Source organism: Bison bison, unplaced genomic scaffold, assembly GCF_000754665.1.
Source record: "Bison bison bison isolate TAMUID 2011002044 unplaced genomic scaffold, Bison_UMD1.0 scf7180017864498, whole genome shotgun sequence".
NCBI classification, from domain to species: Eukaryota; Metazoa; Chordata; class Mammalia; order Artiodactyla; family Bovidae; genus Bison; species Bison bison.
In genome coordinates this window covers 10,651,942-10,668,535 of record NW_011495057.1, presented here as the reverse complement: position 1 = coordinate 10,668,535, position 16,594 = coordinate 10,651,942, and the positions used below count along the sequence as shown (strand labels likewise).

The 16,594-nt window shown below is 39.8% G+C and overlaps 1 protein-coding gene across 1 annotated transcript in view; it reads left to right on the top strand.

Moving 5' to 3' along the window:
* Positions 1-16,594, top strand: part of B4GALT6 (UDP-Gal:betaGlcNAc beta 1,4- galactosyltransferase, polypeptide 6) — a 66,376-nt gene that overhangs the window by 46,997 nt on the left and 2,785 nt on the right. Inside the window, exons 4-6 of the mRNA XM_010828966.1 lie at positions 1,497-1,621; positions 7,096-7,212; positions 14,572-14,759. Of these exons, the coding sequence (XP_010827268.1) occupies positions 1,497-1,621; positions 7,096-7,212; positions 14,572-14,759 (430 nt within the window). The remainder of the gene's footprint in view (positions 1-1,496; positions 1,622-7,095; positions 7,213-14,571; positions 14,760-16,594) is intronic.

Genomic DNA, 16,594 nt, shown 5'->3' with positions numbered 1-16,594 from the left:
GAGGGCTGGCGGACTGCATGTGTGGAATCATGGCCACTGAGCTCAGATACCTTGAAATAGGAAGCCTCAATATTTGTTGGTTTGCGTTTTATGAGACAAGGAGGTGAAAGAACGTAGTCGTTAGTCCTTAGTTATTGTTTGTTTTTTTAAGTTTATTTTTTGTAACTTTTTATTTTGTATTGGGGGTATAGCTGATTAACAGTGTTGTGATAATTTCAGGTGGACAGCAAAGGGACTCAACCATCCATGCATGGTTGCCAGGGGGAAGGATGGAGGGAAAGAACAGTTAGGGAGTTTGGGATGGACATGTACACACTGCTGTATTTAAAATGGATAACCAACAAGGACCTACCATATAGCACAGGGAACTCTGTTCAGTATTATGTGCAGTTTGGATGGGAGGGAAATTTGGGGAAGAATAGATACATGTATACATCCGTAGTTCTTGGTTGGTATTGATTGAGTTAATGGAAATGGTTTTCCATGCAAGAGTCATTCCTTTTTCCATGATATATGTTAGAAAAAATATTAGTAAAATAGCTCCAGGAATATCATTTATTTGTTAACTTGAAGAGAGAGTGCCTAGCAGACCAGGAACATCTTAGAAGTTTATAGTTTTCATTTTGCATGTCAAGGTAATGCATGGTAGGTGCTCAAAATAAATTTGTTGAATTGTGTTTGCAGATTCTCTCTTAAGGAATGTCAGTAATCTGGATGACAGTAGTAACAGCTAAATTTCCTGCCTGTGTACCTTTGTGCCCAGCATCTAATGGGATATGACCACAGTGGGAAGCAGATCTCTTTTTACAAATAAGAAAACTGAGGCACAAAGAAGTTAGGTAATTTCCCTAAGACATAGAAGCTAGGATTCAGCTCCCAAACTAACTGCTTAATTAACTCTTATATACTGGGCGTTCATGTCTTCTATGTTGATTATGTTGAAATTAAAAATGGTTTCTAAATAGTTGAATAAATTGAAATGATAAGCTATACTGTCATGACTGCAAACACTTACTAAAGAATACTATAATATTCATCATATTCAATTCAATTCAATTCAGTCACTCAGTCGTGTCCGACTCTTTGCGACCCCATGAATCGCAGCACGCCAGGCCTCCCTGTCCATCACCAACTCCCGGAGTTCACTCAAACTCATGTCCATCAAGTCGGCAATGCCATCCAGCCATCTCATCCTCTGTCGTCCCCTTCTCCTCCTGCCCCCAATCCCTCCCAGCATCAGAGTCTTTTCCAATGAGTCAACTCTTCAAAAGTAAAAAGCTTAAGTGCTTTGGTTTTCTTTGGCTGATTTGCCAAAGATAGTAGGGTAACCGTATGATTTATCATCCACAGTAACACTGAAAGGTGGTATTAACAATTAAATGGTGAAAACAGGACTAAAGGGTACTATGCCAGCAAGTACGCTGTGCCAGTGCACTGCTGATTGTTGTTTGTCTGACTTCATATTTAAGTGGTTCTTCACCTTTTTGACCTTCTAGGGGGATTCCTCAATGTCAATGTAAGTGAAGTCAGTTTTGATGAAATTCATCAGCTCTTCTCCAAGGATTTAGATATTGAGCCGGGAGGTCACTGGAGGCCTAAAGACTGTAAAGCCAGGTGGAAGGTGAGGTCCATTTTTTCATAAATTATGTGACTATTACTGTGCATGCGAGAAAAGTGTTTTCAATTCAGAATATATAGTGAAATCCCTTTGGCTTGATAAATCAAGACAATTTTGTGTTTAGTGTTTAAGTATTGACAGTTCAAATGTGGGTTAGTTTGTGTTACCTGTGAAGATGAGCTACATTTGTGCTTATGCAAATACCAGGCTCCTGTGTTCAGTCTCTCAGAGATCCTGCTGATAAGTTCCTCACTTGAGACTGGCTTGGGAAACAAATGTTTGCTCTGTTCTGTTTGGAAGAGAGGCAATGATTTCTTTGCCTCCCACTGCTGCACCTGATGGTTACTGACACCTGCAGGCATATCCCCACTGAGGCCTGGAGCCAGTGGTTTCCAGTTGGGTCTAGCATTGGGGTTCCTGAGTCCCAGGATTCTAAAGAGGCTGCTTGGCGGTCACTGCAGGACACACAAAACAACTTTGGGCCCTTTTCTGCCTCTATTTCAGAAAGCAGAGTGTAAGCTTTTCATCTTTTTGATATGTTAAAATCCTACTTTTAATGTTGTGTTTGAAAAACTGTGAGGGAGTCAGCCTGCCCCTGCTGCTTAAAAAAAAAAGAAAACCGTGGTTTAAGTCAGAATTGCTCTCAACACTGTGAAACTGGTTAATAAGTGCATGCCCATGTAATGTTGTTATGTTTGAATAGAACGTAGCATTTATGCAATTCAAGTGAAAACTGCATATGATTAAATCAGATGTATGATTAAATTGGATGTTATATCCTGAAGGGCTGTGATGTAGCCTTAATCTGGGAACATTTTTCAGTTCTTCTTTTAAATATTAGTATTTTGTTAAAATATTTCTCCTTTGGTACCAAAAAATGATAATCACTCCTGGGAAGGAGAGTTGTATGCTGTTAGGCTTTTGATGAAAGCTGTCTGACTTAACTGGCCTTGAATCCTTTGTGTTTGGGGGTGTTGGGGATCTGTGTAATTCATGTTGGCTTCCCTAATGTAGACACCAGGCTCTTAAGGTAAGCACTAAACCCAGCTTTGCTGAGTTGAGTTTATGAGACAGATAAATGCCTTGTTATAAATTATTAAATAATTTTTTTTCCCTCAAAAAAGTTGTAAAACTGCTGAAATGGATTCCAGTACAAATGTTGGCAATACATTCTGTTTTACAGTTGCCTTATGCTGTTTTCCAGAGCAGATTCAGATAATAAATTAATTTCATGATTGATTTTATCATGTTTGTATATAAAATATGGCCCAATTTACATAATAACTACTTTTTAAAATGTCCTGGGCAAAATAAATTATTTTTCTTATTTGGGTGATGAGTATGCATGTTGAATGCTAATGGAAAAAGTGTCCTCAGTCACAGAGGCTGTGGGAAAGCGTGGAGGTTGGTCCTCAGATGTGTTAATACAGGTGTGCATTGTGTGGTATCATAGGATGACTTGGGGTCAGAAGAATTGAGTATTTTGTCCTATCTCTAGTGGTCTATATCAGATGTTGCATTTTAAAGTGTTTTAGGGTTTGTTTTTTTCTCATTTTCTGGGAGAGAGGTATGTATCACACATAGGTAGCTCCTACTTACAGATTTTAGTAAACTCCAGTGGATGGGTAGGTAACACTATTGAAAGTGGAGTTTCAGGAGCCAGCTAATTCAGGGTTCTAAAAATTAGCTTATTTTTGTTCAAGAACTATATGGTACTGTTGCTCTTATTAGAGTTATGTCTAGTCTCAGCTTCTGAGCTATGCAGCTCAAGGTATGGGAGGAAATTTGGAGATAGCTCAGAGATGACTTGTACTTGCCATTTTTAATCAAATAACCTTCCCCCCCGACCCCACCCCCTGTTTACATTCTGATAATGTCCCAGTTTAATCTTGGAACTGAGGTGAGAGAGAAGACGCAACTAGATTTATGTGAAACATCTGCTGCCAAGTTGATTCTTAATACTTGAGGATCTTTTATTGTTTTTTTTTTTTTTTTAAAGAAAACAACTAAGTTGTCTTTAAGGGAAAAAAAAAACAAAACTCAGTTTGTTGATGGCCAGTTAATTGGAACTGAGATCTGCTAAAACTAGTGATTTCAGCACTTCCTAGGTATTCTGAACACCACAGGTCCCCACTGAAGGTTTAGCATAGGACAGATGCCTTATGGAGGCAAGGTGGTTTCTAAAAGGGAGGTTGAAAGAGGGGGAAGGTAATGCTTTTCAGATCATTAAAGTGTTTACCTATGACGTTACCTGTGTTCTATTCAGGGTCCAGGTGGAGGCCCGAACCACTCGGGTCTAAAACCTGAAGGCTTTAAAGAACCAGGCAGCTGCTTGTTGGGCTTATCTGGTCAGAGGCCTAGAATTGTGTTTCTAGTCTGAGGTTCCTCAAAAATGGGTCTTGACCCTGCTCCAGAGCTCCCTGGGGTGTTTGGTAAAAATGAAGATTGTTGAGCTCCTTCCTCAGACATTCTGAGTGAAGGCTTGCCAGCTTCTGCTCTGTTCCGTCTCAGTTGGTCGCAGACAGCTAGTGCTCCCTTAAGGTAGGCAAATCGGAAGCCAAGTCATTTAGGGACCCTGTAGCGGGAGGTGTGCTTAAAGTCTGAAAGTAGAACAAAATCTTGGTGGGGACAATGTATGTAGTCAACATTTTTCTTGATGATCTCTTCATGGTGAGTGTAGGAGAAAATGAGCAGGGAAGAAAAATGGGTGCATAAATTCAGTAAGTTTAGCGGTTTTAAAGAGTTGTGGAGAGATTCACGAAGATGACTTGTTTTTCTGAAGATGATAATCAGATGTTCTCCATCTCCAGTGGAGATGCATCAACAGGAAAGTGGCTCCAGCAGCAAATTAGGGCACATGTAAGGAAGAATCTCTTGAAACAAAGGCTATCAAACTTCGAAATAAATTACCGCTGCATACTGAGAGCTTCTTTTTCTAGAAAGTGAGCTATAAACTATTGAGGGTCATTCCAAGCCACAGGAAGGGACATACCAAATGAATCTTTAGATGCTGTTTAGCTTTGTTTTAATAAAAATTTCAGGCATACTCAAAATCTTTAATATCTGCCTCATTAAAATACGGGCATGTATTTGTTATAAAAATGTCAGTTTAACTTTGAATTTGCCATGACAATGGGGCATTTATTCCTCTTATAAACTCTCAGTTTCCACATAAGATTAAGAAAGAAAAAAACTCAGTATTTTAAATGTTCTGTTGGAGAAATTACTGTGTTAGGGGCCATGACTACCTTTGTCTATTCTTACGTTCAATTGATTACTCAGCCTAATTGTACTTAATTAATACGAGCTGTCTTTAATTTGACTCTACATTTTTAAAATAGCTTCTTTCCTTAAATATAGGACTTCCCTGTATCTCAGATGGTGAACAATTTGCCTGCAACACAGGAGACCCGGGTTCGATTCCTGGGTTTGATCCCTGAGTTTGAAAGGTCCTCTGGAGAAGGGAATGGCAACCCACTCCAGTATTCTTGTCTGGAGAATTCATCCTCCTGGACAGAGGAGCCTGGCAGGCTACAGTTCGTGGGGTCGCAGAGTCAGACACGACTGAGCGACTAACACCACTACTCCTTCCTTAAATATCTGTTCAGTTCAGTCGCTCAGTTGTGTCCGACTCTGCGACTTCATGGACTGCAGCCATATCTGTAATTTACCTTAACTGCTTTTATAGCCCATTTATATCATAGGCTGCCAACTTGTGGCCAAATTCAAAACCAAAAAGGGCAAGCTCAAGCCTAATTTGCTAGAAATCGGGTCTCCTGCATTACATGCAGATTCTTTACCATCTGAGCCACCAGGAAATCCCAAAGAAGTTACTGCACTGATACATATCAGATAAGGTCAGTGGTAGAGGTCGGTACTCAACCATCCACCTCCTTTTTCTCCTTTTACCTTTCATAACAGTTTCCTGTCCTGGGAGTAAACCTAGGGGCTCCTAAACTGCTCTGTGAGTTGTGCAGATTTGGGAATTCTGTAAATATGTTAGCAGTCGATTCTGAGGCCCATCAGCAAGTCCTGGGTCAGTAGGGAGCACCCAGTATGAGCAGTGACCATTGTGTGTGGAACTGAAGGGACCCCCTAGCTCTGGGTTCTGAGTTGCTCTGGCAGCCTCGTGGTCCTTAGGCTGATAAGCCAAGAGATTCCTTATGGAGCAAACCAAAGGAGAATGGGGCCCAACGTGCAGCTGGCAGATAGGCCAGAACCTCTTTAGTTCCTGCCACATACCAAGCCTGGCACAGTGTGGACATGAAAATGTCAGCTTCCAGCAGACATAGGTCTCTTTCTTTTTCCACTGTCTTTGTCATCATTAAGGAAAAATTAGTGGTGTAGTGTTTAGTTCAGATGTCTTCAATTTTCTGAAACCATCTTTTGTTCTCTTTTAAAATAAAACTATTTTAATAATCTGAAATTTTATCTCATGTATGATCCTGGTAATGTAAAATGCACAGGTAAACATTACTATTTTCTATGACTCTAATGTTATGTCATGATTCTGCAAGTAGGATTAGATCTTAAACCTATGTACTGTCAATTATTTGCATCTGTTCATTCATTAGTAAAATGTATTTGGTATAGTTGAAGTTTTAATAAATCCCCGATTTTCTCTTTAACCAGTTTATTAGGCTTTATTAAAAAACTCAGAATATAGAATGACACATAAGCATTGTTATTAGACATATTTTGACTCATACTCTTTGAAAATCTCATGATTTTGGAATTTATTATTTGTTTAGCATCCTTTTATTGAACTATAATTGATTTACAATATCTTGTTGTGCCTTTTTATTAAATGAAAAATATTAATATAATTATCAAACTTCATTTATTTCCATGCTATGTCTGTTAATAATATCTCTAGGCCAGATAAGCCATATTAGATACTATTCAAGTGGAATTTCTTCTAAATTCAGTTTCAAATCCGTAAAGTTATTATTTATGATCTAATTAAAAACCTAGAATTAGTCTTGACACATCCCTCTCACTCACTGCTTATATATCCAATCCATGAACAAATCCTGGTACTTTGCCTCTTAAATGTTTCAAAAATCCATGTGCTACTACCCTTCTTGTCCTTCTCAAGCTCCCATTACCTTTTGTCTTGACTTTGCATTTATTTTCTAACCAGCTCCCTGAGTCTGTTTTTGGTTTTCTCCAGTCTGCTCTCTCCAGTAATGTTTGCTGTCACCAAAGGTGGTCGTATCTCTGCTTTCAAATCTTCCCATGACTTCTGTGGTTTTCATGGGAGAAAGACCACTATCCTTAGATGGCCCGTCTGTACCACCACAGGTTCACAGGAGCATAAATGGCGCACAAGCAGGGGCCATGTTTGTTTTTGTTCACTGTTGAATCTCTGGTGAGGAAATTCATAAGTAAGAGGATTTCAAGAGTCAGTTTTTAATCTTTTACCTCTAGGGCTTATTGCTGTATTTATTTATATATGTGACTATTTTGTTTTAAAGGTGGCAGTCCTCATTCCTTTCCGCAATCGCCACGAACATCTTCCAATTTTTTTCTTGCATCTGATCCCAATGCTCCAAAAACAGCGGCTGGAATTTGCCTTTTATGTCATTGAACAGGTGAGAATAATTTTAAAAATGGTAACTAGGTCTACTAGAACTTAATAAACTCTTAGATATTGTGTGATTAGAGATGCTTAGTACCTTGGTTTTATATTTGGATACGATTCCATTTTGGATTGTGTATACCACATTTGGTTAATCCATTTATCAGTTGATATGCTTCTATCATTTTTAATAATCTAAAGTCTTACCTATTAAAGTGAAATATACATGTAACTGTTCTTCATACTATCAGCTCGTTTTTTTCTCTGTAAATGTTTTTGTCTGGGGATTCAAATGTTTACAGTTTCTTTTGGTCCTAAACCTTTTGGAAATATTCTCTGTACGTCTGTGTCTTTCTCCTTCTGTCATCACTTAGTTTTGTGCTTAAGGTGTCATCTTGGATTTCTTCCTTGTTCTTTCCCTCATCTCACTTCCCAAACACTAGAGTCCTTGCTGAATTTTATCACTGATTTCTATATACTGTTTCTAAAATGGTGCACTTTGTTCATGTTTTGAATACATTGTAATTTGGATACTTTTGGTTTTAACATTGTTGACCTGGCTTTATCCTGATTGTTCCTTCTTTTCACTAAATCTGACTAAAAGCATATTTCCTTATTTATCAGTAGACAGAAAGTGACCTAGTTTATATTAGATGCTTCTGATTTTTTGTTTTTGAAATATTAGTAAATATTCAAATTCTCTTCCTAAGATGGTTCCATTTAGTGTGTTTTCCCAGCTTCTTTATGGGTGATTCTCCATCTTTTTTTGTTTTATATTTTTCACTCTTAGCTTTTCTGCCTACATTTCCCACCCTGGAAATACTTCGTATTTAATATAACTTAAACTTGGTCTGTATGTAAGTCACCCTTTTAAGGTCTGTTTCCTGCTCATATGATGATGTATTAATATATTGTGCATATGTGCTTTTTAATGCAACTACCTATGTTACCAAAATTAGCTTTTTTCACCTGATAGTAAATTAAAAATTTTAGCCACTTTCTTGGTAGATGTGGGACTTCCCAGGTGGTGTGATGGTAAAGAATCCGCCTACCAATGCAGAACACATAAGAGACACAGGTTCAGTCCTGGGCTCAGAAAGATCCCCTGGAGAAAGAAAGGGCAACCTACTCTAGTATTCTTGCCTGGAAGATCCCACGGACAGAGGAGCCTGGTGGGGTACAGTCCACAGGGTCGCAAAGAGTTTGACACAACTGAGCACACAACTGAGCCAAGCTTCTAGGCCTGTTTTACCAACTTCTGGTTTCCTTTTTTGAATCAGTCTTCATAATGTGGACGATGAGTTACCTATACCTACCTGTGTCTTAAAGGCTTTTCGTCTGGGAGTCTGACACAATTGAATCACTTTGTGTATGTGATGAAAAAATCTGCAAAGCAGCTAAGATCCTTATTTTCTAAACCTCTTAAGTCTGAATCTCAGCCTTGATCAATATTAATTCAGGCTTGTATATTTGATAGTGTGGGGCTTTGAGCTAGTAACATCTTTACCATGTAGGAAATGTGAAGAATTATTTTCCTGCTGGACTGGTGCCTAGAAGAGCCAATCCTTTGGGGAGCAGCTCAGAGCCCCCAGTTATATATGAAGGATAGTACACATATTTCTGTCCCTTCCTTCTTTTGCTGTTGAATCAGATGTGCATTTTGAGTGATGGAGAATGGTCAACCAGGATGCAACATTTTTGTGTTGAACAAGGGTGTTGCCATTTTCTGAGCTTTGGGCACACAGAATACTAGTGAGGAAAAGTGGGGCTTCTGTTTTTGTTTCAGTTTGGTTTAGGGATTTGCTCAAGCATATGCATGTGTGTGCGTGTGTGTGTGAGTGTGAGTGCTGTGCCACAATCTCATGTACCTCTGTGGAGGTTCCCCTTAGCTTTTTAGTGCCTTACTCTCAACCATGATGGATAGCCAAGAGTTCCCACAAGAAGAGACAAAGCCAATCTAACAAAAAGGATTATAGAAAATGGACACAGTGGAAGGAAGAGAGAACGTTTTTGAAAAAAAGAAATTAATAGAAATACAAATTCATAATCACTATCCACAGAGAGTAAAGGAAAGACAATGAGCCCATGAAATGAAAACAGGACTTCATTTAAAAAAAAAAAGAGAGAGAATCAGAAAAAGTTAGAAAAGAAAATGGGATAAGTGAAACAAAGCTTTCAGTAGACAAACGTAAGAAGATAACTCTTAAACTAGAATCAGACAGGAGAAGTTAAGAAAGAAGGTACCAGTACAGCACAGAGGCGACCATCTCCAAGGTGGTCCCTGACTAGCCCCGCCTCCTCGTGTGGCCTCCTGCCCCAGTGACCGTGGGAAGCACACTGAGGAGTGACAGTGTGTGACTCTCGAAGCTGGGTCATAAAGGACATCGCTGCTTCTGCTGTGGTCTCTTGGATCTCTTGCACTTGAGGAAGCCAACTGCCATGTCATGAAGATACTTAGGCAACCCCATGGAGAAAATTGACTTGCTAGCGTTACCTTACTGGCCATGTGACTTAGCTATTTTGGAAGTGGATCTGCCAGCTGAAGTCCAGACATCACGGAGCAGTGATCAGGGATCTTTGTCAGAGTTTCCTATCACAGTGCTTTGAGCATCGTAAGTGCTGTGGTGTGATGAACCACCGGTTTTGCTGCGATTTGTTCCACATCAGTTGATGAGAATGTATTTCCTAATCAGAGTTCTGGAAAAATACAGCAAAAAAAAAATGGGGATGGGAGGGGTAAAACAACAAAGACGTAATGTAAGAATATCCCAGAAGCAAAGACATGAGTCTTCAGATTAAAAGGGTCCACATGTACCCATGAATAAAATACAGATCTATAAAGCATATTACTTTAAAATTTGTTTAATACAACTTAGAAGATAACAAAAACATTCTATAGGAACAGTTGCTCGTGATTATGTGTCAGAATCATATGAACCTTCTCAGCAGTGCTGATACCTAGATGATTGTGGAGCCACATGCCTTTAAAACTCTAGGGGAAAGTAATTTTTACCTAGAAGTTTTTTACCCAGTCAGTATATCAATCAAGTGTGCAAGTAGACTGATGGCATTTTCATTCATTCATTAGCTAAATACACACACACACACACACGTATACATATATACATACATACATATATATGTGTGTGTGTGCTCAGTCACTTAGTCCTGTCTGACTCTCTGCAACCCAGTGGAATGTAGCCTGCCCATGGCTCCTCTGTCCATGGGAATTCCCAGGCAAGAACACCAGAGTGGGTTGCATTTTCTTCTCCAGGGTATCTTCCTAACCCAGGGATGGAATCTCCATCTCCTGCGTTGGCAGGTGGATTCCTTACCACTGAGCCACCTGGGAAACCCTCTCTCTCTTTGTCTCTCTCTCTCTGTCTATATATATCTATATATATGTGCTGCTAAGTTACTTCAGTCATGTCCGACTCTGTGTGACCCCATAGACAGCAGCCCTCAGGCTTCTCTGTCCATGGGATTCTCCAGGCAAGAATACTGGAGTGGGTTGTCCACACACACCCACACACACACACACACACCATATATATATACATTGCTATATTTACATAGCATATATATATATATTTAATTTTCCCCTGTGGATCCGGACATAGGAAGTTGCTGAAGGAAGTTCCTCAACAAACTGACAGAGCCAAGTGAAGGGCACAGCTGATGTAGGTGCAGGAGGAGGCCCAGGATGATGGCCACAGCTGCTCAGACCAGGCCAGACTGGAGCAAGATGTGAGGGCAGTTGGGAGCTAGAGCTGAGCTTGGAGGGTGGAGGAGGAAGTGATAGATGGTTTCATGTATGTGAATGATTGCATCAGTTATTAATAAACACGGCATGCCTATTGGGGCTTTTGTACAAAATAATAACAGTTATATATTAAGTTAAGAAAAGTGAAGATAGTAATTAATCCCAGTTTGAGGAAGAAAACAGAATCGTAATTTATTCTACACAAATATTTACATAGTTGTAGTAATGCAAACACAAATTTGTGACATAACTCTGTTGGGAGAGTGGAGGGAGGGGCAGTGAGTGTGGAGGTAAAAATCCTCAGTGACCATGATAAGAAATCAATAGTGTCTAAAAAGTGAATGAGGCAAGAGGATATCAGAACTTGCATTACCTTGAAATATAGAGGTGAGTCTAGAATAAACTTCTAGATGTATATAAATGTATTGCTTTTGAAAGATGAAGGGGGGTTAGATACAGAACTTATTTTTATTATAAGCCATTAAGTATTAGGTCTACATTTAATAAAAACAATTTTTTAAAATCTTAAAGGAAAGTCATTTGTTCAAACCGAGGATGTACCAGTAATAACATTGTAATTTAACTGCCTTTTGTTTTTATCCTCTCCATCTTACTGGTGAGGAAAAGCTTTAAAAAATAAAGTGATTTCTGTTATCTCAAGTTAATGCAGGACTCAGGACTAAAACTTAGTACTTTTGCACTCTTGAGGGAGCACTCTGGTGATGACTGTATTGTGTATCTCATTTGCTTCCATCATAATTCTTTTTTTGTTTTAAGTTTTAGAAATGATTGCTAACAAATATAGCTAAGGCATAGGTAATTTCGCTCTAATTTTCTTTAGCTGTAGAATGAAAGTTTTTATTGTCAATGTACCTTTATATAATTTCCCTCGTAAGTAAAGGGAAGTGGTTATAATATAGGAAGTTGGATTCTGTGTGGTAAGTTCCCACTTTGTTTGTCTCTTATAATGTTCTTGGTCTGTATCATAAACAAGAATAATAAAAATAGAAACTCTTGCCTGGGTACTATATAGTGGAAGTGACAAATAAATTCAAGGGATTAGATCTGATAGAATGCCTGAAGAGCTATGGACAGAGGATTGTGACATTGTAAAGGAGGCAGTGATCAAAACCGACTCAAGGAAAAAAAATGCAAAAAGGCAAAATGGTTTTCTGAGGAGGCCTTACAAATAGCTGAGAAAAGAAGAGAAGCAAAAGGCAAAGGAGAAAAGGAAAGATATATCCATCTGAATGCAGAGTTCCAAAGAATAGCAAGGAGAGAAAAGAAGGCCTGCCTAAGTGATCAATGCAAAGAAATAGAGGAAAACAACAGAATGGGAAAGACTAGAGATCTCTTCAAGAAAATTACAGATACCAAGGGAACATTTCATGCAAACATGGGCTCAATAAAGGACAAAAACGGTGAGGACCTAACAGAAGTAGAAGATATTAAGAAGAGGTGGCAGGAACACCCAGAAGAATTGTACAAAAAAGATCTTCATGACCCAGATAACCACAATATGATCACTCACCTAGAGCCAGACATCCTGGAATGCAAAGTTAAGTGGGCCCTAGGAAGCATTACTACCAACAAAGCTAGTGGAGGTGATGGAATTCCAGTGGAGCTATTTCAGATCCTAGAAGATGATGCTGTGAGAGTGCTGTATTCAGTATGCCAGCAAATTTGGGAAACCCAACAGTGGCCACAGGACTGGAAAAGGTCCTTTTTCATTCCAATCCCAAGGAAAGGCAATACCAAAGAATGCTCAAAGTACCGCACAGTTGCATTTATCTCATATGCTAGCAAAGTAATGCTCAAAATTTTCCAAGCCAAGCTTCAACAGTACGTGAACCGTGAACTTCCAGATAGATGTTCAAGCTGGATTTAGAAAAGGCAGAGGAACCAGATCAAATTGCCAACATCCATTGGATCATCGAAAAAGCATGAAAGTTCCAGAACAACATCAACAACTTCTTTTTGACCACGCTAAAGCCTTTTACTGTGTGGATCATGACAAACTGTGGAAGATTCTTAAAGAGATGGGAATACCAGACCACCTTCACTGCCTCCTGAGAAATCTGTATGCAGATCAAGCAGCAACAATTAGAACTGAGCATCGAACAACAGACTGGCTCCAAATTGGGAAAGGAGTACGTCAAGGCTATATATTGTCATCCTGCTTATTTAACTTCTATTCAGAGTACATCATGTGAAATGTTGGGCTGGATGAAGCTCAAGCTGGAATGAAGATTGCCAGGAGAAATATCAATAACCTCAGATATGCAGATGACACCACTGTTATGGTAGAAAGTGAAGAGAAACTAAAGAGCCTCTTGATTAAAGTGAAAGAGGACAGTGAAAAGGCTGGCTTAAAACTCAACATTCAAAAAACTAAGATCATGGTATCCAGTCCCATCACTTCATGGCAAATAGATGGGGAAACAATGGAGACAATGCCAGACTTTATTTTCTGGGGCTCCAAAATCACTGCAGATGGTAACTGCAGCCATAAAATTAAAAGATACTTCTTGAAAGAAAAGCTGTGACCAACCTAGACAGCATATTAAAAAGCAGAAAGCAGAGACATTACTCTGCCCACAGAGGTCCATATAGTCAAAGCTGTGGTTTTTCTAATAGTCATGTATGGATGTGAGAGTTGGACCGTAAGGAGAGCTGAGCACTGAAGAATTGATGCCTTTGAACTGTGGTGTTGGAGAAGACTCTTGAGAGTCCCTTGGACTGCAAGGAGATCCAACCAGTCCATCCTAAAGGAAATGAATCCTGAATATTCATATGAAGGACTGATGTGGAAGCTGAAGCTCCAGTAAATACTTTGGCCACCTGATGTGAAGAACTGACTCGTTAGAAAAGACCCTGATGCTGGGAAAGATTGAAGGTAGGAGGAGAAGGGAACGATGGAGGATGAGATGGTTGAACGGCATCACCCATTTGAAAGATATGAGTTTGAGCAAGCTCTGGAAGTTGGTGATGGACAAGGAGGACTGGCATGCTCCAGTTCATGGGGTTGCAAAGAGTTGGACACAACTGAGCAACTTAACTGAAAGGAAAATAGTTTTAAGAAAGGTAGTTGGGTTTTGTATAGTAAGTTCCAGTTGTTTTTGTCTCTACAAATGCCTTTGTGTCTATTATAAGCAATACAGAGTTAGCCCCCCTCCCCTGGCCTTATTATGTAAGAGAAGGGTCCCTGCTTCTTGATTCACTTTGTTTCCCACTTCTTTTAGTCTTGACACCATATGGAAAGCTTCACTAAAAAATGCAACCTGTATTATTTTCAGTGGCTTTTTTTTTTCCTGGTCATAAATAACTTGTATCCTGATGTATTTGAAGTAAAACAGAAACATGAATTACATCATTATATAAATGTGATGATCTCCCAGTGGACTTGATAATAACAGTGTTTTCTCGTGTGTTACCAAAGTATAAAATAAAGTAATAATTCAAACATTATGTTTGATAATCCTAAAGCATTTATCTATTTGATGTGGATGTGTTTATTTTTGCTATTTGACCATGATTCAACAAGTTAGAAAGCTACAGAAAAAAGTCATGGCAGAGCCTGAGTACATTTCTGTTTTTCTCTCCATGTAGACTGGCACACAGCCTTTTAACCGAGCAATGCTCTTCAACGTGGGCTTCAAAGAGGCCATGAAAGACAGCGTCTGGGACTGTGTCATCTTCCACGATGTGGATCATCTACCTGAAAATGACCGAAACTATTATGGATGTGGAGAAATGCCACGTCACTTTGCAGCCAAGCTGGATAAATACATGTATATGTGAGTAACGGCAGTGTTCCTGATACGGTACAACATGTTCGCGCTCAGTCATGTCCAACTCTGTGCAATCCCATGGGCTGTAGCCCGCCAGGTTTTTCTGTCCATGAAATTCTCCAGGCAAGAATACTGGAGTGTGTTGCCAGGCCCTCCTCCAGGAGATCTTGCCGACCCAGGGACTGAGCCTGCCATCTCCTGCCTTCGCAGGCAGGTTCTTTACCATCTGAGCCACCTGGGAAGCCAGATGCGGTGCAACATACCTGCAAAATTATATCATTAAAGTGGAAGCAGCGTTATGTGCCTGGATCTAAGGGGGCCCAGGAGCCTAGAGAATACCTGTCACTCCAGCCCACCTTCACAGGGAGCTGGTACATAGAGTCGCTTGTTATCCCGGTGCTTCCTCACACACAGGTTTCAGTGTGGGGTGGTAGGAAAGAAAGCCTGGTTTCTACGGTCAAGGAAGTGTGGATCCAGTTTCTGGCTTTTACATTTGGCAGTTAGAGGGCTTGGTTGTCCCAGGACATGCATTTCTGAACGCTGGTATCCTTGTTCAGGAAGCAGGAGAACCCACCCATGGGTTCTGCGAGTTCCCAGGCTCTGAGCTGCGCAGGCAGGAGCAGGGCACAGGCTGGCTCCCCTGTGTTCCCCTCCTCCAGGGATGTTCCAGTGCAGGGAAAGCCCTCTCTTCTGCAGCCCATTTTCTCTTCTTTTGAAGCTGTGTTTTCTTGACCTGCCTTTAATATTAAGAGACATTTTTTTTGTTCTGTGATGGGAGATATATTGAAATGATACCATCATTGGAGCTGTGACAGTAAACTTAAATTGACATTAAGCAAGCAGGCCTGATCTGTGAAAGAGATCACAGATTTTATTGACTAACGGAAGTGGAGAGGAGAGAAAATAGCTTGGAGCAGGGAGATATCGGCTCCATCACTGTTTCACCTGCTGCCTGACCTGCAGAGCTCGAGAAGCAGGAAGTCTCTGTGATAAGGACCTGGCAAATCAGCTCAGAAATGAGAAGAGTGCTTTTTGTTTTTAAAACTGGTCATTGTCATTATTAGAAAATCTCCTTTTTACCGTGGTATCAGAAATCCAAGTCTGGCATTACCTTGGGAAGATCACCCTGGTTCAGGATCTGATTCTTTGCACTTCTAGAAACTCAATTTTGGTCAATCTGCTAGAGTCACATTAAATTCAGGGGAATTGATTTTTGCTAGGACTTTCCTGATAGCTCAGTTGGTAAAGAATCTGCCTGCAATGCAGGAGACCTCAGTTCAATTCCTGGGTCGGGAAGATCCGCTGGAGAAGGGATAGGCTACCCACTACAGTATTCTTGGGCTTCCTTTGTGACTCAGCTGGTAAAAAATCTGGTTTTTTTTTTTTTACTAAATTTTACTAAAGATTTTTATTTAATCTTATAAATTAAAATTTAATAAATTTTAATAAAGATTTTTGATAAAAGATAATGAGTGTCATAGAAATGAAGAATTCTCAATTTTTGTTTGAAAATATTAATTTCTAATGAATAAAGTCATCTTATCTACCTAGACTAATCCTAGAACTTACCAGGTGGCGTTAATGGATGGTAACGATGACCCTATATGCAAGACAGCAAAAGAGAAACAAAGAACAGACTTTTGGACTCTGTGGGAGAAGCCGAGGGTGGGATGATTTGAGAGAATAGCATTGAAACATGTATATTACCATATGTGAAATAGATCACCAGTGCAAGTTCAGTTCATGAAACAGGGCACTCAAAGCTGGTGCACTGGGATGACCCTGAGGGACGGGATGGGGAGGGAGGGAGGTGGGAGGGGGGTCAGGGTGTGGGACTCATG